The sequence below is a fragment of the Drosophila virilis genome, chromosome 2, assembly GCF_030788295.1.
Source record: "Drosophila virilis strain 15010-1051.87 chromosome 2, Dvir_AGI_RSII-ME, whole genome shotgun sequence".
NCBI lineage: Eukaryota > Metazoa > Arthropoda > Insecta > Diptera > Drosophilidae > Drosophila > Drosophila virilis.
Genome location: NC_091544.1, coordinates 484,705 through 505,510, shown reverse-complemented (window position 1 = coordinate 505,510; position 20,806 = coordinate 484,705). Strand labels below are relative to the sequence as shown.

Here is a 20,806-nt window from a genome sequence, read left to right as displayed (position 1 = left end):
AACGAACACAAAGTCATAGCGTAGGAAAAACCTTTGTGAAATGATTAGCTGTAATTAGTAAGAAAGGGGGCTGGAAAATGACGAGCCGAATGAGATCAAAATGTGCAGATAGCTGAAAAAGCAGGCAAGCAAATGCGATATAATAGAAGCGATTAACAACAATAAAAAAATAAAAATAAATCTGAAAAAAGCAGATGACGATGACGACGACGACGGGCACGTTGAAGTGAATATCGCTAGCGATTACTTATTAACAAAGCAGAAGAAAACTAGGCGACCACGACAACTGAATACGCTTACAGACTTAACAAAATGTGGGGTGAGAAAAATATAGAGACAGAGAATCTCTAGAGAAAAAATGCAGGGTGAGATTAAATACAGTGACAGAATATCGTTAGAGAAACGCTCGACATTGCCTGCCTTAAAGGCACGGTATACTGCATGACAAAAGTGAAATATCCTTTGTAAGCGTAGGGTGAGAGAGAGAGAGAGAAAGAGAGAGAGAGAGAGAGAGAAATGTAGTGCCAGAGAATCTCTGGAGAATCTTGATTTATTGTCTCAACATTGCCTTAAGGCGATGCCGAACTGCATCACAAAAGCGAAATACCCTACCAGAGTGTAGGGTGCGCATGTGAGTGCGAGAGAGAGAGGGGGGAAAGAGAGAGAGTCGCCTGACATTAGGTAGCTGCGTGCTGGCAGATACAAACCGCAGCAGCAAAGCAGCCATAGCAGAGCAGAGCATATGTAGTTATTGCTCTTGAGATACTTTTGGACACGAAGCGGAAACACGGCCGACCACAAACAACAGAAGAAGATACTACAAACAAGAATGTAGGGATGGGAGGGAGGTAGGGGGGCAGACCAACGGACAGCGAGCCAACTCTTTGGCTACATAATAAATATTTAATGCGAAGATCTACAGATGTAGATGTGTGGAGAGATGCGGCCACATTTGCCGTATCTTAAAGATACAAATTACAAGAGGTAGACATTGAGATTGAGGCCTAAGCGAACACGACGCCAACGTTGTTCTTCTCCTTGTTGTTGTTGTTGTTGTTGTCGAGTGGAGGGCAATAAATAAACACACAGAAGCAGAGCAGAGGCAGCATGAAAATGATTAAAAGAGCTTAAAGAGCATGTCTGGTCGAGTGTAAGTGGAAGTGGCAGCCGCAGTCGAAGGTAGACGGCCTCATGGTCAACGGGGCGTCGCCAACTCTTCTGGCAGCGGAACATATTGAAACATTTTGGAATTGAAACAAACGAGGCTACCCTTGAGAAATCAGGCAGCCAACAGCGAGACAACGGCCAGCGGGCCAAACCGGGCAACTTATGCAAACCAGAGGGCCTCGAGAATAACAAGAGTGTCCAAGTCGAGCGAGTCCAACAAGGAGATACCCTATAGAGATAACCTTTCTCCCCTCAACTTGACATTAATAAATAAGTATTAGGTATTCAATTCGGATCGATTGACGAAATGGAAAGAGGAATATATATACAGAAATCGAATCAGTTTGTTTTCTTTTAAAAGCCTGATTGACTCATTTTTAATGCGTACGGGGTATAAAAAGAAATCCGAATCGGCTTGTCGTCTTGATAAAGACTATATATCTTTTGGATTTGAAGGGCATATACCCTGTTTCACTCATTGTCAATAAGCAAAGTTATACAGTATTTGGGTTTGCGAATAAATATACCTATTTAATACATTCTTCAATGGCTTTTTGGCTGTGCTATATACTTTTTGGGTTTGCGAATCAATATACCCGGTTTTATTCATTGTCAATGGTTACAGGGCATACAAAAAGAAAAGCAGCCGCTGCTTTACGGCCTGTCATCATTTTTGTCACGCACATCGCCTTTTGAAGACTCCTTCTGGCCGCCGTCTGCCACTTGAATTCAATTTAAATCATTGCAAACCAAAATGGAACCGGAATGGAATGGAACACGGCAAGAAGAAGCTACGAGCTATAGGCTGCAAGCGTCATGCGTCGGCGCAGCGTCTTTTGGCGGCTCTCATAAATCATTGTTATTACGGGTCTCCTCTCTTGGCCACATGCATTGTTTATGTTGAAATTCAAGTCAGCGCGTTGTCGGCTTTCAGTCCGACGTCCGCGGTCCGCCGTCTGCCATTGACTTCAATTATAACCCAGTTTCCAGTTTTTAGTTTTCAGTTTTCAGTTACACTAAATGCAAGTATTTTTGCGCACATGTATGGGATTTACTTTTCTCTAGCTCTGGGAGCACACACACACAGATTTTCGCTTTGGCCTCTGCTCTTATTTTTTTTTTTTCGGATTTTGCTTGCTCATTTCAATGAGCACTGTCCGCAGCTCATTGTCAGATAATTATCAAGCAGTGCGAGTATTTTTATTTATTTATGTAGCTATGTGTAACTCTCTGAGTGTGTGTGTGTATGTGCGCGCACTTTAAAGCCCTGACCTGAAAGGCCGCTTTATTTGCTTTGGCTATGGGGTATATAAATGTTTGTAGGCATGTTGATTTTTTTTTTTTTTTGTTATAGTTATGGGCATGGGCCAGAAACATGCAAAGCATTTTAGCTATGAAAATCGATATTGGACAAAGGCAATTACTGATAATGGGTCGCTTACTCCGCAAGCTATCGCTGATAATTATCATTAATGCGTACCATCAGCCAGATACACACACACACATGTCATACTGGGCACACCTCGTGGACTCGCTGGCTTCCTCTTTTCAAATAGTCCCGATTCGCTTGGCCATGAAATAACAAATGATATATATGCTGTATATATACGATATGTAACTATAACTGGCAACAACAACAACGACGACAACGACAATAAAATTGTTGTTGATGACCCTCAGACAGTAGACGCTTTCAAGGATACGCTGACGTCGCAGTCGACTTCGCAGCAAAGGTTAAAGGCAACAAAAACTACAACAACAACAACAACAAATAGTTGCTACAAGGTTGCGAACAGAACAACAGGCAACCAGACGAGGCAAAAAGTATTCGAAGCGTTGCAATTACAAGCCAGAATAACCAGAGACACTCTCCGGGACGAGAGGGGGAGATGGAAGCGGTGGGGACGGGTTGAGTGGGAGGGCTGCAGTTAGCAACAAGCGTTCAACTAGCTAATGAAAATATTTAATAATGGCAATCATAATTAAATGGGGGCACAATGTACCCAACACCCAGAAACTAAATAGAATAAATCGAAATAGAATAGAAACCGACCAGAGGTAGGGTACATGTCTCTATGTGTGTGTTTGTGTGTGCGGCCCTGGCCCTAGGCGAATGACTGCATTAAGTGATTGACGGGGGGGAACTACAAGGGTACGGAGCTGCAGGGAATACGGACAGTAATAACCCTGTGCGAACGGACTTGAGAGCAGCAACAAAAGCAACATCAACAACAACTATAGGCAAGGTTTCGGAATTGTCAATGAAATTTTATAGATTGTGAACGGCATGCGGCAAGTACATACATATGTCGCGCTAAATGGGGCTCTACTGTACTGCGACCTGCAAGATCTGTGTCAAAGAACAACCTACCAGTTCAAGGAATTACGGAGTTTATATGCTTGCCAGGTTAATTAGATATTTTCCGAGAATGCTGCATATACATCCGAATAAGGCGTGGAAATGATTTCTTCTTAGTAATCGGTGATACCCGATGATGAATCCCTAATATATTTATAATATGTAAGCTTTAATGTATGTTGAATCAGATGTAACTCGAGAGTTCTGAATCTATTCCGGATAACACAAGGGGGGATTTCTTCTTTTTATAATTGTTAACTTGCCATAGAAATTACTTGCTAAGTCTGTGCTTCGAATTTCTCTTCTCGTTCCTAACGTGTTCCCTTGGACATCGAGTCCATGCACACTCAACTTTCTTTATTAACTACGCTTTCTAATTAGGCAATAAGGGCCCCAAGGATTCACTCGAGTTATGTTTGCCCATGGATTTGCCAATCGAATTGACCCAAAGTAGCCAATTGTATATTGAATAAATACCATAATTTTAAGCGTTCTTAACACACACACTGCCCCCCCCCCCCCCCTTTATCAAGCCCCCCGCCGTTATTGAGTTGTGGCCCTGCATCGCACACAGATTTTCAATATTTCTGTGGTTCGAGCTGTTTTCATGCCTGGTGATTGCCGCTGGCAGAATTGGGTCAAGTTTCTGTTTTATTGCCCTCAACAGCGGGGAAGAGAGTAGAGGGGCAGTCGAGCAGTCCCGCTGGATGGCCCTGTGTATGTGTACGTATAATATCTTTGATTAAATCATAAAATATGCAAAACTATATATGTGTTTATAGAAGAGGAAGAGGGAGACGAGGGGTCTCTCTGGAGACATGACATGCAAAGTAAAGCCAAGTTTGAGTTTTGAATTGCGGTGCCTAAAAAGCGGAAACTGGGTCAGAGTTGCCAGCCTGTCAAAAAAAAAAACAATAGGCAGCAGCATTAACAATACAGGGCGCAAGGGGGAAGGGGGGAGGGGTTAGAAAAGAGGCTGTTCGTTGGACACATTTTTGGCGCACTTGGCGTATGCGTAATATGCGCAATTTCTTTGAAAGGCAGCTGCTGCTGCTGCCCAAAAGGTCAAGCTGCTGCTACTGCCAGCGCTGACGCCGACGTCGGCAGCGTCAATCATTCAGCGGCAACATTGAGAGACCCCGCTATGCCCCTCTCTGCCCCTCATCTAGCCGAGTGCGGGGCAATTAGCGCGCAATTGACCTACATTGGGGCAGCATAGCAGCATTAATGGTGTCAATAGTAAACGAGACTCACGACGACGATGCCGACAGCGACGCCGACAGCGGCGCAGCAGCTGACGAACGTGAAATGTTGAATGTTTATGCACGCACAAAGCAAACATGGCTTGGGTTGCGCGGGGCACGGGGCAAGCTGAGACACTATTTCCAAGTGCAACAATTAACGTACAAATGTTTATGTGGACCAAGAGAAACACGGAGCACAGCACCAAGCGAACTGTGACGTCAGCACCAAACCAGGAAGCGGCAGCCGTGAGCTCACACCTTAATTTACACAGCTGTCTGATATGTCTAAATATCTATAAAACTATATAGTCCTACTTAATTGAAACAAGAAAGTTGCATTTTGCACAATTTGTGATTTTGCTTTAGGCGATTCCAAGTGCAAACGTGGAAAATATGTGGAATGAAACTACAAACTAATCTTTAAAGATTTATTGTTATGAAGGACGAAAAGTTGACATTTGAAAACTACATTTGTAAATAGATAACTATTTATATTTTGAGCATAGAACGCAAAAGTTTGATAAGCTTTCGATCAGCTTAAAAACAAGGCGATTCCCTGCAAAAACGTGGATAAAATGAGGAATGAATCTACTTGTGTTTCAACCGACAACAAACTACAAAATTATTGCCTAAATTCATTAAACTCGATTTATAAATAGATAACTATTTATATCTTATGTTGTAAAGGCGAAAGTTTAATTAGCGTTCGATCAGCCTGAAAACAAGTAAGTGTGATCCAGTACTTATTTTTGCAAGATCTAATCGATCTAATCGATCTAATCGAATCGGTTTGTTACCCAGTTGTCTTTTCAATTTCAATAGCCTGGCACTCACTCCCCTTAACTCTCTCTCATGCCTTCCCTCTCACCCCCATTCGCTGCCCTGTCGGGCTGCATGACAAATTACATTATGTTTAACACTCGCCGGGAGTGTGAAAATTACAAATGCGTTGGTCAAACAATGACGCGCACTGTGCGTACGACTTGAATGACAGACAATTGCCAAGAAATCGAACACGCCTCCCCGCCTGCGTATGAGGCAGCAGCAGCAGCAGCAGACAGCAGCAGCAGCAGCAGCAGCGGCAGCATGTAAGTTGTATACGATAAATGAGAAATGAGGTTACCTACTTTTGAAGAAGGTCAATACAACCCAAAACAAACGAGCGTGGCAACGTAACGCAACGCAACGCGCAACGCAGCGCAGAGCGAAGCAGAGCGCCAAACGTAACGCTGACGTTGTCGTGCAAGCTCCCCCAGCTCACACACTCACACACATACACACACGTACGTACAGAGGTGGCGGCTGCCTCTGCTGTTTAAATAAGTGTCAGCCGTTGCTCAGCAAAGCTCAGTGACCATGTGAGCAGCGAACAGCGAGCAGCGACGCCGACGTCAGCATACCACAAACATATTACAGAAAACGTTTTCAATGAAAACAAAAGTAGTACACGCTGCTAGCGTCGACGTTGGCACCGACGTCAGCTGTAAGTTGCCACCTGGTGACGAATTCGCCGCCAAGATTTGTGGCCGCATGGAGGGCAACTGAACTGCCGCTGCCGATGCCGCTGCCGATGCCGCTGCTGCTGCCGCCTCTACGTTTAGCGTTGGCGTTGCCGAGGGCGCGGCTGACGCGACCGCTTGTAACGAGGCTAAGCGAGCGCAGCGCAGCAGCATTATGTTATGTTTACGGCACGGCACCGCCAACGCCTCTGTCACGGCGCTGCCGACGTCGCAGTCGCCTGCATTTTTGTCGTTGCTGCTGCTGCTGCTGCTGCGTTTTGTCGCGCTGTCTGCTTTTAGCCTCCACCTCCTTTTTCGCAATGCATTGTTTTACAGTATTATTTTATTTAGCATTTGTTTGCGCCGCTTTGTGCCCGGTTGCATTTAAATAAATATTTCAACTTGTTGCCTGCCAACCAAGTTCTAACTGTAATTGTGTTTGCGTTTAACGCTTTTCGTTAAGTGCATGTAAATATACGAGAGAGGTCATATACCCAATCCGAAATCACAATCGATACACGCACGCTTACAAACCGTCGCTGTTAGGCGGAAGGGCAGAGAGAGAAAGATAGGAGAGGGGGGGGGGGGGGGGGCATTTTGGCTTGCCTATCTTGTCATTGGCCTGTTGTGATAACCACCGCTATTTATAGCCCTGCCTACACAGCAGATACCCTAAAAGTTTTCAACGTGTCAATAGGTGACAGCTGACGCAACCTTGGACAATACACGCTGAGAGGTGTCACAGCGATAAGCTGAATGTTTGTATGTCGTTAACAATGCCCTGGAAATCTGATAATGCAAGTCATACCTTGAGATATTGCTACATTTTTGAGAAACAAATTGAACATTTTCTGACTTCAGAATGTTTAATACGGAAATAGTAAAAGTGTGAGACTTGTGAGTCGTAGTTTACAACAAGTAGATTATAAAAAATATTTTAAATATGCATGTTTACTTTCTTTCTGTCATATTTAATAAATTCATGGTGTATGTGCTGTGCACTTAAATCTCATTGAAAATTATCAAAGGCAAATTACGCAAAACCGTAGAGCAAAACGACCTTATCGTATAAATTAACTTTATGTACAACAACAATAACATAACGCGCATTTGTAACCTATGATTACAGCAGAGACGTGAACACGTGCTGATGTCTAGGTATCTATACATGCATATAAATACATACAAGCATATGTTCAAGTATGTTCGTGTATTTGTAATTACAAAAACCTTAGCAATGGCAACAACAACAACAACAATAACAACAAGAGCCACACATTTGCACAGAATTACAAAAGCTTGCTTACTTCCTAGTGCACACACGCACACACACACACGTAAACGCACACACACACACATTTACAAAGAGCGGCAGCATTATAAATATCATCAACAATCATTGTCTCTTTGCATCTCCTCGCCGCTGTCGACGTCAAATGTGGCGCCATCCTTCGCATAACATTTTCACTCACCAACACCCCCTTCTCCTATCCGCTCCCACATCATTTACTACCACGCCCACTGCCACTGGCATCCTCTCACCTTCGTTCCGTCAATCGAGCCTTGTGAACATCTCTCTCTCTCTTTAACTAGCTCTCTCTTCCGCTGTGAATGTAATAGTGAGCGAGTGTTTGCTCTGCTGCTGCTACTGCTGTCTACTTTCTCTCTATAAATAGTTGAAATCGAGTTCCAGACAAAAAATTCAATGCAAATACAAATACAGATCGCAAGGCGTGAAAGTAACTCGGTTCGCCACTCAAAGCCAGGAGAGAGTAGTTTGTCCCTATAGGAAAATATAACCCCGATATCTACAGATTGTAAGCATGTGTATCGATCGCGCCTCCCTCTCTCACTCTCTCTCTCTCTCGCTCTCTCGCTAAGGTTGCAATTACAATTACAATAGTTGCAATGAGTTTTCATGGCAAGGAAATTTCGTTTTATTTTATTTTATGATAACGATCAGCCATAGCCCCATAGCGGGGTCAGTAATATTTAAATATTTATCTGTCATATGAGCTTTTGTAGTTGTTGTTGTTGCGCTAGAGCATAACGGTAATTACGTCTAGGCACGGCATTGGCCCTGAATTCGAGTACACACAGACACACATACTTGTGTAAATATATGTTTCCTATTAGATTCAAGCGATTAAACACAATTTAAAAAGTATCCAAGTACAAATATTTGTCGTTATGTATTTCGAGAATTCTTGCTGCTGTTTTGAAAGATTAGTAAAAAATATTCGATATAAAAGTTTATATGTCCGCTCTAGGGTTTCATAGTTAACATGCAGGTGGATGTCCGTTATCTTACCTGGCTAAGGCCATTCTAACATGAGAAAGCCCTCCGAGAGGCAGCGCAATTGCATCCACTTTGAAAGATTTTCTTTGACCAGCGACCAGCACAAAAACAAATCCAGAACTTGTTGCGTCAGATTTAGTAATTTTTTTTATAAATTTGTAGTTCACCGCACTATTTAATATTATGAGGAATTTTCAAAGTTAAATTCTTGCCAATTTGCTGCCAATTTTCTTGGTTTCCAATTTTAGAAGTGGTTTTTGTTTTTTATGTTTATTTGCTTGTCATTCAAATGAGCGTCATATTCATGCTGAACAAACATATATATACAAACAGATATATACACATGAAGCCTTAGAAAACGCTTTGGTCCTAAGCGGAAAAGCTTTGATCAAATAACAATCATCACAATGACAACAACGACAAGGGGGAGTAAAAGTGAAAAAAGCACACATCAAATTTATCACAGTCAATTCGGGGAGTACGTGTGTCACCATATTAAAGCCAAGCTGATACTCCCGGCTACGTGATATTTGTGCGTGAAATTGTCAAAGAGCAACAAAGCAACAAAGCAAAAAGCCAAAGCCAAAGCAGCAGCAGCAAAAAGCACACATAACAAATACACATATACATATGAATATAAATATGTAGATGTATATGTCTGTATATGTATAAAAGAAGGGTGAAGAAACCAGAAAGCAATGTTCAATGCCATCGACAAAAAAAAAGCAAAAACAACAGCAAAAATATGATTCGAAACAGAAAAAAAAAGAAGCGAGCCAACTTATCAGCATTGTGTGATAAGCAACGAAATTAAACAAGGCAACGGTAACGGTCACAGTAACAACAAGTACAACAATAACAACGGCAACAACAAGAACAAGAACAACGGCAGCAAAAATTGCTGACTCTACAATGCTGGCCCCTCCTCCTCGCTTTGTTCATGAGCACATGGCCCGGCAAAGGGATTGAGAAAAGCCTCGAAAGCAAAAAAAAAAAATAAACAGGGAACAGCAAAACTTTTGGATGCCAAAGCTTTAATACCCTTGCTTACGTCTATCAGATGTGCGGTAAATTATACCGTTATACAAATGTATAACAAACAGTGCTAAAATTAATTTGCGTTTATTTTGGTTCGGTTGATTATGAATGTACATATATACTCTATAGAGTCGGAGATGTCTCCTCCACGTTACACAAGTGGTAAAAAAAGGATAATATCTTTTGCAAGGGCATACAAAGAAAATCAATAACTGTGCACCGGGCACAGCGAGGTCAACATTGACACCCAGGCCAGATGAGCAAATGTACAGATGAGCACCTTCACATTACCCCATGGGGCAGTAAATGGACGGTCTTTTGGGCATCTTTGCATGCGATTTTAGAATAGGTGCACAGTGCACTCAAACAAAACGTAATGTGAATGGGAATGTGAGTGTGAGTCTGAATGTGTAGTAATCACAGCAGAAGCAACAACGGCCACAGCGGGCAGCATTGAGAAGTGCAAACAAGAAGAGAGGGAAAAACTACTAACGAAATTCCATTCCATAGTCATGAGAGTACACAAGGTTCTTCCTATATCAGTCGAATTGACTTCAATGTGTGCGTGTGCGTGATTGTGTGTGTGTGGGTATATACACATATGTAGCGTACGTGTGTATACAAAAAAAGCTAAAGCACATCGAAAAGCCAAAAACCTGCGCAGCAATAAAAAGCTTGCGTTTACTTTTGACTTTGCACAGAAACTCATGCGCTCACTCGCTTACTCTGCCGCCACCCGCCACTCACTCACACTCTCTCGCTCACTCACTTGCTCACGAGCAACGAGGCAAAAAACCTGCACCGGCGAGGGTCGTTTGATAGCAGTAAATAGCGGTGGGTGTTTCGTCTGTTTGACTATTGAGCGCTGAGCATAACCTCAGCGAGAGAAATAGTGCAAATTGGAAGAGCGCGAACGAGCGAGTGAATTTGTGAGTGAGCGCGCAGCTGAGCTTCAATAAGTGCGCTCATTTATAAACAATAAACAAAATAGTGGCGCACATGTTTTTAATTGCATTTTACTTTGCACGGCCAGCAAGGCAAAATCAAAACATGTGTTGTGTGTGCGAGTGAGACGAATAGAATAAGACATATTTACGTACGTACATACACACATACATACATACGCAAGAACATACACACACATATACATTAAGAGAGAGAACCAGCTTGAGAATTTCAATGCTGACTGCAATGGCTATTACTGTTGGCAAGCATTTATTTTATTTTGTTAAAAAATTTGCACAAACCTGGCAACGCTTCTAAGCAAACAACTTTGATGCGGCGGAATTTTTTATACTAATTTCTGTTAGCAATATTCTATAAGAATGAAACTGTTCATTTGCGTCACTGAGATTAGAAGAGAGCAAGAAATTACTCTTGAGTGCGATTCGTTAAAGCCGCTTGTCTCCAATGAGGTAATAAATTTTATGTAGCCAAGCATCAATTGTTGTTGTTGTTATTTTATTGTTGTCTTGTTGCCAGTGCGTACTTGAAGAATGACCTCAAACGACCAAAAATTCAAGAGTACTGCAAAGTGGTCGTTGCCAGATTGAGGAAGTTATCTATGTAGTTCTCATAGTGCTCTTGTTGTTGTTGTTGTAAAGCTCTCTGCTCGTTCGCTTTTAGTGTTTAATTGCGCGTGTTTGTTGTTTGAAGCTTGCTTGTATTTGGCTTCTGATATTATTTGTTTAAATTAAGGTCACAGTTATACAGCAATGGTAAAGCACGCGCGTTCGGGTCACGCTATGGCCGGCAGTTACAAATTGATTGAAAACGTTAAGCGACGCCCGACCTTTACACACCTTGGCAAACCGAAATCAGTTTCTTCCACAACGGATTACGCGTAGTAGTTTGTAGTTTTTAGTTTTGAGCCAAATTGTTTCGACTGTGTTAGACGCGTTCTGCGAAACAGCGAGAGGAAAGCACATAAACTTCACGCTACGCGCAGCAGCTGACGACTGAGGGAGCTTTTTTCTTGGCTTTTTGGCTGGCAGTGTGTGTGCGCGCGTGTGTTGTTCATTGTTGCCGCTACCTTTGCGTTTGCCTCTGTCTTTGTTTGTTTTTGCGGTTGAGCTTTTTATGTTTTCGCTCTCAGCTGTCGCCGCGTAACGAGAACTCCTCCAACAGAGGGAGAAAGGATTATTTTATAGTTAGAAAACTGCTTAGATTTGAGATGATGGAACTCAAGGTCCACCCATAGCAAGGCTTAATATAGCAAGGCGTCTAAAATGTAGCTCGGCGCAAAAATAAACTACAGTAAAACCTCCCTTGGGCGGACAACTCATTTGGCCGGCCGAAAGAAATCGATAGCCGGCGTAATCAAACTTACATTTAAACTATGCTACTTCCCTTTCCGAATATTAGATAACTCACCTTCTTTAACTGTTGACAGCCAGCGCTGTCCAGAAACCGAGCAACCTAATTTGTATGTAGCTTGTTGTGTAAGCAGCAATCAGAACAAAAGCAACAGCGATCGGGGTCTGTAAACAAATTAAATATAGATATTCATTTAGAAATAGATATTAATTTAAATACGAATCAGAAGTGCACATCGACTGAAATGGAAAAAGCCATTGCAAGTGCTTTCCATCGTATACGACGCATGCATTTACTTTGCCTTTGCATAAAAATACAAAATTAACGAATTAAAAATGCGCAAATCGGTCTTTGACTTTTTACCGTTGTTGTTGTTGTTCCCTTTGTGTGTTGCATTCACTCTCCTCGGAATTTAAAAAGTTTCGGTATAAAAAAAAAAACAAAAGTAAATCAGCCGAAAATACGCGAGTCGAGAGTGTTCGACAACGAAATACCCATTACAAAGTTCCAAGAGCCCAAAACTCTAAAACACAATAACTAAATAGACGAATACTTATTTCATTTGACCCCATTAACCGAAATAATAATAAATAATGAATATTTTAAGCCTAATTTAAAAGGTCATATTTTCTGTAGGTCTATTAGCTGAGATGCATCAAAATTGCATTTCTAAAGCGTTTCAAAAAAGCAATGTTAATAGATAATACCCATTGCAGTTATATGTGAACGAGCATCAAAAATACACCTAATGTCATATTTAATGCATAATACATTTTAACACAAAATATAATATATTCCGTATAAAACGAAACGGTGAAAATGTAAACAGTTTGCCAGACATTGCCCTGTTGCCTATCGATATATATTTATTAATATCGATTAAATTGTATTTTCCAATTTTGTGCTCGATATATATTGAAATAATATAAACAATCAATCCGTGCAACAGACAAGGGGCGCATTAATCAATTCGCATGACCACAGAGCATGGAGACAAAGATTGGATTGCTGCATTTTCCGAAAACACACACACACACGCGCTTGCATGCAAGTGTGTAGTAGTAGTTTTGCCTATTCGTATATATGCACATGTATGCATCAATACACCCAAAGAGTCATACATACGCACCTTTGTAGATAGTTATTTTTCTTGATTGCGTACCGTCAATTCGATTTACATAAGTCGACGCAATACGAAAATTAGCTGAGCATTTGTTTTGTTGACGAAATTATATAGATTTTAGTACACAACACAATATGGCGATATTGCTTCTTTCACTTTTTTTCAGGCCAACTTGTATAAACTGCGCCACACACGCACACACGTTCGATGACAACGACAACGACGACGACGACGACGACGGTGACGATGGGCCGAAATGCATCGGTTATTGCACTGCACTTGACTATATTCTTGCTACGCGGTATTTGGGATTATTGCATCGCAGATTCTGTGCGCCTTCTATTATTATTTTTATATTATAAATAAATACGAGACGAATTAAGCCAGCGAACGCGCTGCGCTTTTCATTCCATGCTGCGGCGCTCACAAACACACACACACACACACACTTACGTACGGCAAATGTAAATGTGAGTGGGCGCACCACAGCGATCTGGCAACACTATTGGTAAAAGCAGCCCTGAAACCAGCTGTCAAAGCCAACTAGAAGTTATCGAATCATTAACTAATGCTTATGAACATTAAGATTACCAATTTAACAAAAAGGATATATACACGGAATGTGTCCATCAATTTTAAATTTTTCGCAATAAAATAATTTCGAGTCAGTGTGCTTAACTGAGCGCTTTTCACCTTACGTCCAGGCCGATAGATTATGGTGGCAAGGCGATAGATCGATAAGTCCTTTTGCAAAGTGATGAAAAAGTCAACGAAACGCAGTAAAATCAATTAAATTAGAGAGCTGAGCTGGCCGTCTAGTTAATATATATAAAAATAAAAAAACTGGGTTATTAAGTGGCCAGGCAGCTCATGTGCACTCCTAGATTAAACAAATAATTAGTGGCAAAAAAAAAAACTGCTAAAGACCACGGCAGGCTCTGTGTGTGTGTGTGTTTTAGTGCGAGCTCCAAAAATCGTCGTGTATGTAGTATACCAATACACGCACAGATCCCAACTATTGCAATTGCATAGTGCCCCTTGACCACGTACTTACGTGTCGAACAAGCAACATTCACAGCGGCGGAGAACAACTGCAGCAGCCATGGATGGCAACAAAGATGAGGCGCAGCGATGCATCGATATGGCTGAGCAGGCATATGCCGAGGGGAGGACCGAAAAGGCGGAAAAGCTGCTCCTAAAAGCGGAAAGACTTTACCCCACGGAGAAGGCAAAGCGTGAGTGTAGTAAATTTTTTCTCAATAATTTTAATTGTAAATCGACAACCCTTTTAGAGCTGCTGACGAAAGTGAAAAGCGCGCCTGGTAATGCCGGCAATGGCAAAGAGCGTCCCGCTGCAGGCGCAGATGCGGACACTGGTCCGCGAAAGCGTGTTAACTCGGATTCTAGGAGCCATGCACCAGAGTACACGAACGATCAGCTGGAGTCGGTGCGAAAAGTTAAAAAGTGTGTATGCATAGCCTTTGTACAATTTGATTTTCTTAACTCAATAATGTCTCCTGTAGATGCAAGGACTACTATGAAGTGCTGGGCGTGACTAAGGCGGCCACTGATTCGGAGATTAAAAAGGCGTACAAGAAGCTCGCCCTGCAGCTGCATCCGGACAAGAACAAGGCGCCCGGTGCTGTCGAGGCATTCAAAACTTTGAGCAATGCTGCTGGCGTTTTGACCGATGTCGAAAAGCGAAAGAATTACGATCTATATGGCATCAATGAGTCGCAAAGCGGACACGGCAACAGAGGCGGACACCATGGACATGGCCAGCACTACAATGATTACGGCGGCTTCCAGGCCGACATCAGTCCTGAGGAACTCTTCAACATGTTCTTCAACGGCGGCTTCTCTCAGCAGAATGTCTACATGCGGCAGCAGCGACGCCGTCAGCATGCGCGCGAGGAGAGAGACGTAAGAAAAGCTAATAAATGAAACAAATTATTAAATACATTTAAATCGATGCTTGCAGACCAACAATTCCTCTGCCTTGATCAACTTGCTGCCCATTTTACTGCTCATCGGCCTGTCCATGATGTCCTCCTTCTTCATATCGGATCCCATGTACAGTCTGACGCCCTCGCAGTGAGTTTTACTTATTTGATCTATTTTCTTGATTTAAACAAATTTATTTGCTAGTAAATACTCTGTGAAGCGCGAAACAAACGGCCTGAAGATTCCGTATTACGTCAAGGACAACTTCTATTCGGAATATCAGGGCTCGGTGGCACGTCTCGAGGAATCGGTGGAGGAAGATTTTATCAATCATTTGAAGCACTCTTGCAGTCGAGAGCGAAACTATCGTAATTATCGCTTCCATCCATTTAACTTTTATAAATTGAATTTGTAATCTTAAATGTCTGCTTTGCAGGCGACTCGATGCTGGCCAAGGCTCGCACGTTTGGTGACCGGGATCTGTATCGGAAGGCTCAGAACATTAATACGCCGTCATGCGAGAACCTGCAAAAGTATTTAATCACATGATTTCAATATCCGCAATACGCTCGCAATGAAATTTAAACGTGATTTAACCATTTTTTCGTTTTGGTTCTAGTTTTTGTCTGCCTAGTTGTTATAAAATGAGTTTTGTTTAAAAATAATTTGTTATAGTTTATGCCTTTTTTACACGAGACACCACATCAAATCAAACTCAAAATATTTATGCATAGATTTAATGAGAAACAGCCGACTTTGAAAATGTCTGCGGAAATGTGCATCTGAAATTCTTAACTAAAGCAATATCCAAATGTCAATTTCGGGTTTTTTGCTAGCTAGACAATTATTTTCATTCATATATAAAATTGACGGCATACAATGAAAACTCTTTCTGGAGAAGCTGTCCGTTTAGAGAGCTTTCACTGTACGTGCTGGTTCGTTAGTCAAATTCTCAAAGGTTTTACCAAGACCAGAGAGAAGTCAACACAATGGATAGTGTTCTAAATAAATACTTTAAATATAATAAACCAAATGGAAAACCTTTTTAATGGAAAAGGCGTCTGTGGAGCAGCAAGGATAAAATGATCTAATTATCTAGAGCACAAATTAAGTCTGGATATTTGTAAGTTAGTTTAAAATCAAACTGTTTCCGGATGACATCTTGGACATGGTCGAAAGGACGCGATACAATCAGGTTTTCTCTTTTTTTTTCTTTACTAGTTATAAATGTACAAATAAAGCAGTGTTATGCTAAGTAAAGGAGACGGCGTGTCCAGGCTGGGTGGGCCGGCGACTCAATTGCTGATGATGGCCTCCAGGGCGGCCACCACATCGCCGCTCTGTTCCCGCAGTACCTTCTCGGCCTGGGCCTTGCTCACGAGCAGTTCGTTCATCTACAGGAGAGGGGCGTGTTTTGTTGGATCATTACATGGGTAAGTGGTCATGGTTTATACTCACGATCAGTTCGATGTCCTCCTTCTTCACCTGCACCTTTTGCAGCTCCTTCTCCTTGGCCACTCGCATCTCGTTTTCTTTGCTGCGCTGATTGCCAAACTGTTCCACGGCCTGAAAGTTAACAATTTCCATTTAAAATTAGTTTGCCATTAATATTTGACTCTTGCGTACGCTCGAGATATTTGCAGCCGAGATTTCCTTCTCCTCCGCGTAGTCTGTCACACGTTCCAGGTCGGCGGCGCCGCCGTCGTGACGCGTTTGCTTCTTTTGCTTGATGTCCTCGTCCTGGCCATCCTCCTCGACCTCGGTGCCATTGACCTCAACCTCTGGCTCTGTTTCCGCCATTCTATTTCGCCGTTTTGTTTCAATTTAGTGATTTATATTTAATTTTGCTTTGTAGCCTCGTGCGAGTGTTTCTTTTTTTGTTTTTGCAACACTACAAGTTGCTGCAGTGTTATTAATCGACTGACCGACACATTTCACAGCGAACATAAAACTTAACGAAACAAATTCATTGCATGACAGCAAAAGCGATGGTGTGTGTATTGGCTATATTCATATCTAAGTTTTGTTGCTCTTGTCAATGATTTTGAATTTTGTGTAGAGTTGGGTACGCGCCAATTTTTCTCGTTCGACATGTAAATAGTTAAATTTCTTATGTTTTCAGAGCAGCAACAATGGCATTTAAGGAATTTTTTAAAAGAAAAAAACTTGGGCATTTGAAAAATAAAATAAATTCTTAATTTGTTTTTAGCGGATTTCCTACAAAATTGAACAGAGCAAAAAATGTGTAGACAAAACTATGTAGAGATGCGTGCCGTTTCGGTTCGTGTCATCTCTATTTCTGAATGTTGATTCATTTGGTCTTAACATATTGAAATATATTTAAATTAAATTTAAATTTATAACCGATCTTTAAAGCATCAATTTGAATACCCTTTCTATATGCCCTTAAATTAAGAGCATGAAATGTAAAACCACAAAACTAATTAAAAATATCTCTAACATAAAGTTTACACTTGCTTGCGGTCAAATGCAGTTTTTTATATCTTAATACACTTTTTTTTTTGTTGAAGCTCCCATAACTCTTGCCTAGTTTGCACGGAATGTAGCTGCTGCGAATTTTGTTGCGGTCAAAATGTTAATTATAAGTTTTATAGCAGACATAATGAGATTCTGGGGCAAGCGGTGAACCCAAATCCGACAGCCTTGCTTCCTAGTCGTCGGCGCGCTGCGGGCGTCCTGCTCCATGTCCTGCTCGATGTCCTGCTGTATGTCCAGCTTCTCCTGTTGACATAATCGTTTGCCATCATGATTAATTTAATTGTCACTTTGACGCAAGCGACTCGCACTCTCGCTTGAAAATCAAGATTAATTAACAGCTCGACCCACGGGCGGTCAACATCATTTGTTAGTGTAATGCCCCACGCATGGCGGGAGCATATGTGTGATAGTGTGTGTGTGTGTGTGTGTATCTGTGTGTGTCAGTTGCAATTTTAATTTAATTCGATTACCCTTCGGCGTCACTCGTCAGCGATTTTTGCTTGGCTTTAACCGTTGTTGCAGCAGCTGGAGAAGCCTCCAAATGGGGCTCTGGCCCTGGCTCTGGGCGTCATTTCCCATGCAGGACACGCTCGCAGCCAAAAAAATTTGTTTGTCGCCGTGTGCCAGCACATGAGGCAAACATATTGCTTTGCATACACTTGAAGAAAATACTAATCATGAATCATGTTCAAGCGTTGTCGAAATCCAAGCCAAGTTCGAAACGCGCTCTTTAGCTCTTGTTTTAAGAATTTCATTATTTATTATTAATAATACAAATAATTATTACTAATGGGAAATTTTATTTTCAATTGGTATGTAAATTCTTGTAGTAAGAATACTAATTATTTTCTTAAATAATTGTATTTATTTATTTAATTTAAAGCCTAATTCAAGAACTTTTATTGGTCTGATATCTACATACTAGAAATTAGAGTATATTTATTTCTCTGAGTGTATGTATATATTGGTGTACGTGTGTTTGTTTGTGTGTGTGTGTGTGTGTGTGTGTGTGTGTGTGTGTGTGTGTGTGTTTGGAGCAACAGGCCGCTCATTTAAAATGCTTGTAACCATTGCCAGGGCCTGCTTCCAATTGGAATCATGCCTGATGTCGACGCTCAGCTCTGCGCTGCGTTGCCAATTGCCAATTGGGAATTAAATTATGCCGCTAATTAGCAATGGCAGAGTCCAAACACACTCACGCACACGCACACATAGGCATGCACATGCACATAAATTATGTTGGCAATTTTGGGGCTCATTGTGGTTTTGGCCTCGCCGCACTGCATATTTTCAGGCGCCATTTCCACAACCATTTCCACTTCCTTTTCTATTTCCACTTTCATTTTGCATGTGCCACTGAACGCCCGAATTCACACAGTAAATTTTGGCTTTTGCATTCCTCGAAATAGATGGCAGCCGCAGCTAAAGGGGGTTCGGGGGCAGAGCATGCGTGTGGGGGTGGGGTAACAGACTCTAGCAGGGTTGCCATTCGTCAGCGACGGCATTTGGCCGCGTGCTCCAATTGAGTTGCATTGTTTTTTATTGCCCTGTCGGAAGGGAGTGCGAGGAGTGTGGGTTGGGGAGGAGGAAGTGGGGGTTGGGATTACGGTAGGGCGGAATTTATCTTTGTTTGCCTGTGCGGGTTAATTTCATGTTTTGACATTTGTTTCGCCGCGTGGTTAAAGTGGCTTGCAGGGTATTGGCAGGATTGACTCGCACTGTGGCTGAGAAGGTCAGTTGAGTACAAGAATAAGTGGCACATTTTGTTTATATGGGATATTTGAGAGTATAACTTTTACATACATTTTTACCAAAAAACACTGCTGCCAGATTTAGGGGCCAACTCACGAAACAAAAAGCGAAACTTTATAGAAATCTGATGAGATTTGACCGATTTCTGGTACTGGGAATTTTCGACCTATGTCGTTATAGAATATTTTGGGGTTCATTTTTTACATGAATTTTGACCAAAAACTATGTTGCCAGATTTTGATGACAAATTGATTTAGAGGAAAATCGGATTAGATCTAACCAAGTTATGGGACTGGGAAATAACGACCGATGTCCCAAATTTACCTAGAGGGAGTGGGAAATTTCGACCTATGTCTGTATAGAATAATTGAATGTAACATTTATTGATTAATTGATTATTATTATTTTTTAATTTATACTAAAAATAAAATGTATTTATTATTTATTTATATATATATTTATATATCCAATTTATGTCTCTTTAGAAGTGGCCTTAATTGGGATAATTTCCCTGTTCCCAACATTGATCTCTTTCCATATACTATATATAGTTTCTCTGCAACTCCAATAGGTCCATAAATAAATTGCTCAGCTGTTCTTCTTAGGAATTGCATCTATTTGTGGACTTAACTCAATTATTGCATTGATTAAAGCCATTTGCAGCTGCAGCTCAATAATTTCACTTCGCCAGAATTTTCATTGAGCAAATTTGTAAAATCTCATTTCGAATTGGACCTCAGAATGAAGCTCTGATTCTGCCCGCCCGCCTCCAGTTCATTGAAGGATGCAACGGATACGTGCCACATGCACGCACGTGTGGGAGGAAGGGGAGGGGATATGGAGGGGGGGGGGGGTCAGACAATCGATTTGTATTTGCAGCCTTGTTGCATGTCCTCCGCTTGTTGGCCAGCTGGGCTGCGTCAATGCCATTTTGGCCATTTCCCCATTCGACATGCAGTCAATAAATAAATTTGCATAGCAAATAAATGAAGAAAATGCAATTTTCAAGAACAGGACGAGGCACGCAACTGTGCATTAAATGCAAGGAAAACGAATGCCCAGGAATCCCCAGAAATCTGTACATATCCCGCTTTAAGCCATCGCATGGCATAATTGCCCGGCAACTCAATTAGGCTAATAACACGCGAGCTTGAATGTGGTACAAGCTTTAGCTGCGGGTAGAATGCGGGCTGTCCTTACGATGTCCTGGCAAACTTTGCTTTATTCGCAAATTGTCCAAAAATAATTGAGCCATTAAAAATGGCGCTCGATTGGTCAAACAAAAGTTCGCAACTGTAACCGTTACAAGAAACTTGCTCCTTGCCCGCGATGAAAGGATGCCAGAAGAGGATGTTGTGTGTGCCCGGCGACCTATTGACGACCTTTATCGCGCACTGTACATAAACCATAATCGCAATTGGCAAGTGGCCGCCACTCGACATCGCCATCGGCATTGTCATGCTTGGCAGGAGCAGGACACACACACGGAGGGACATACACACACACACAAAGGACACGCTGGACACAGTGAAACGCATTCAACGGAAGCGCTGCTCATTCATTTAA

General features: G+C 41.8%; 3 protein-coding genes across 3 annotated transcripts in view; 1 reads left to right on the top strand and 2 right to left on the bottom strand.

Moving 5' to 3' along the window:
- rdx (BTB/POZ and MATH domain-containing protein rdx) overlaps positions 1-13,494 on the bottom strand; it is a 95,696-nt gene extending 82,202 nt beyond the window's left edge. The window contains exons 1-2 of the mRNA XM_015169408.3: positions 13,052-13,494; positions 11,980-12,086 (exon numbers count right to left, since the gene is read on the bottom strand). The gene's annotated coding sequence lies outside the window, so the exon portion shown is untranslated. The remainder of the gene's footprint in view (positions 1-11,979; positions 12,087-13,051) is intronic.
- Positions 13,495-13,792: 298 nt separating this feature from the next.
- On the top strand, positions 13,793-15,585 carry LOC6635184 (dnaJ homolog subfamily B member 12). Its single transcript, XM_002058347.4, has 6 exons — positions 13,793-14,280; positions 14,338-14,509; positions 14,569-14,968; positions 15,027-15,139; positions 15,194-15,357; positions 15,426-15,585. Exons 1-6 carry the CDS (start codon positions 14,148-14,150, stop codon positions 15,536-15,538), a joined length of 1,095 nt encoding a protein of 364 aa, XP_002058383.1. The 5' UTR covers positions 13,793-14,147; the 3' UTR covers positions 15,539-15,585.
- Positions 15,586-16,180: 595 nt separating this feature from the next.
- Positions 16,181-16,910, bottom strand: LOC6635183 (huntingtin-interacting protein K). The gene is made up of 3 exons (XM_002058346.4): positions 16,616-16,910; positions 16,448-16,555; positions 16,181-16,383 (listed from the first exon to the last, which is right to left on the bottom strand). The coding sequence occupies exons 1-3, from the start codon at positions 16,787-16,789 to the stop codon at positions 16,285-16,287; spliced, it is 381 nt and encodes a 126-aa protein (XP_002058382.1). The 5' UTR covers positions 16,790-16,910; the 3' UTR covers positions 16,181-16,284.
- Positions 16,911-20,806: the final 3,896 nt, after the last annotated feature.

Excerpts from the sequence above, each read along its gene's own strand:
- LOC6635184 (XM_002058347.4), top strand. The coding sequence starts at position 14,148 with ATGGATGGCAACAAAGATGAGGCGCAGCGATGCATCGATATGGCTGAG. Across the intron at positions 14,510-14,568 it reads TCGGTGCGAAAAGTTAAAAA|ATGCAAGGACTACTATGAAG; the intron begins GTGTGTATGCAT and ends TGTCTCCTGTAG. Across the intron at positions 14,969-15,026 it reads ATGCGCGCGAGGAGAGAGAC|ACCAACAATTCCTCTGCCTT; the intron begins GTAAGAAAAGCT and ends CGATGCTTGCAG.
- LOC6635183 (XM_002058346.4), bottom strand. The coding sequence starts at position 16,789 with ATGGCGGAAACAGAGCCAGAGGTTGAGGTCAATGGCACCGAGGTCGAG. Across the intron at positions 16,556-16,615 it reads CGGCTGCAAATATCTCGAGC|GCCGTGGAACAGTTTGGCAA; the intron begins GTACGCAAGAGT and ends GTTAACTTTCAG. Across the intron at positions 16,384-16,447 it reads AGGAGGACATCGAACTGATC|ATGAACGAACTGCTCGTGAG; the intron begins GTGAGTATAAAC and ends CCTCTCCTGTAG.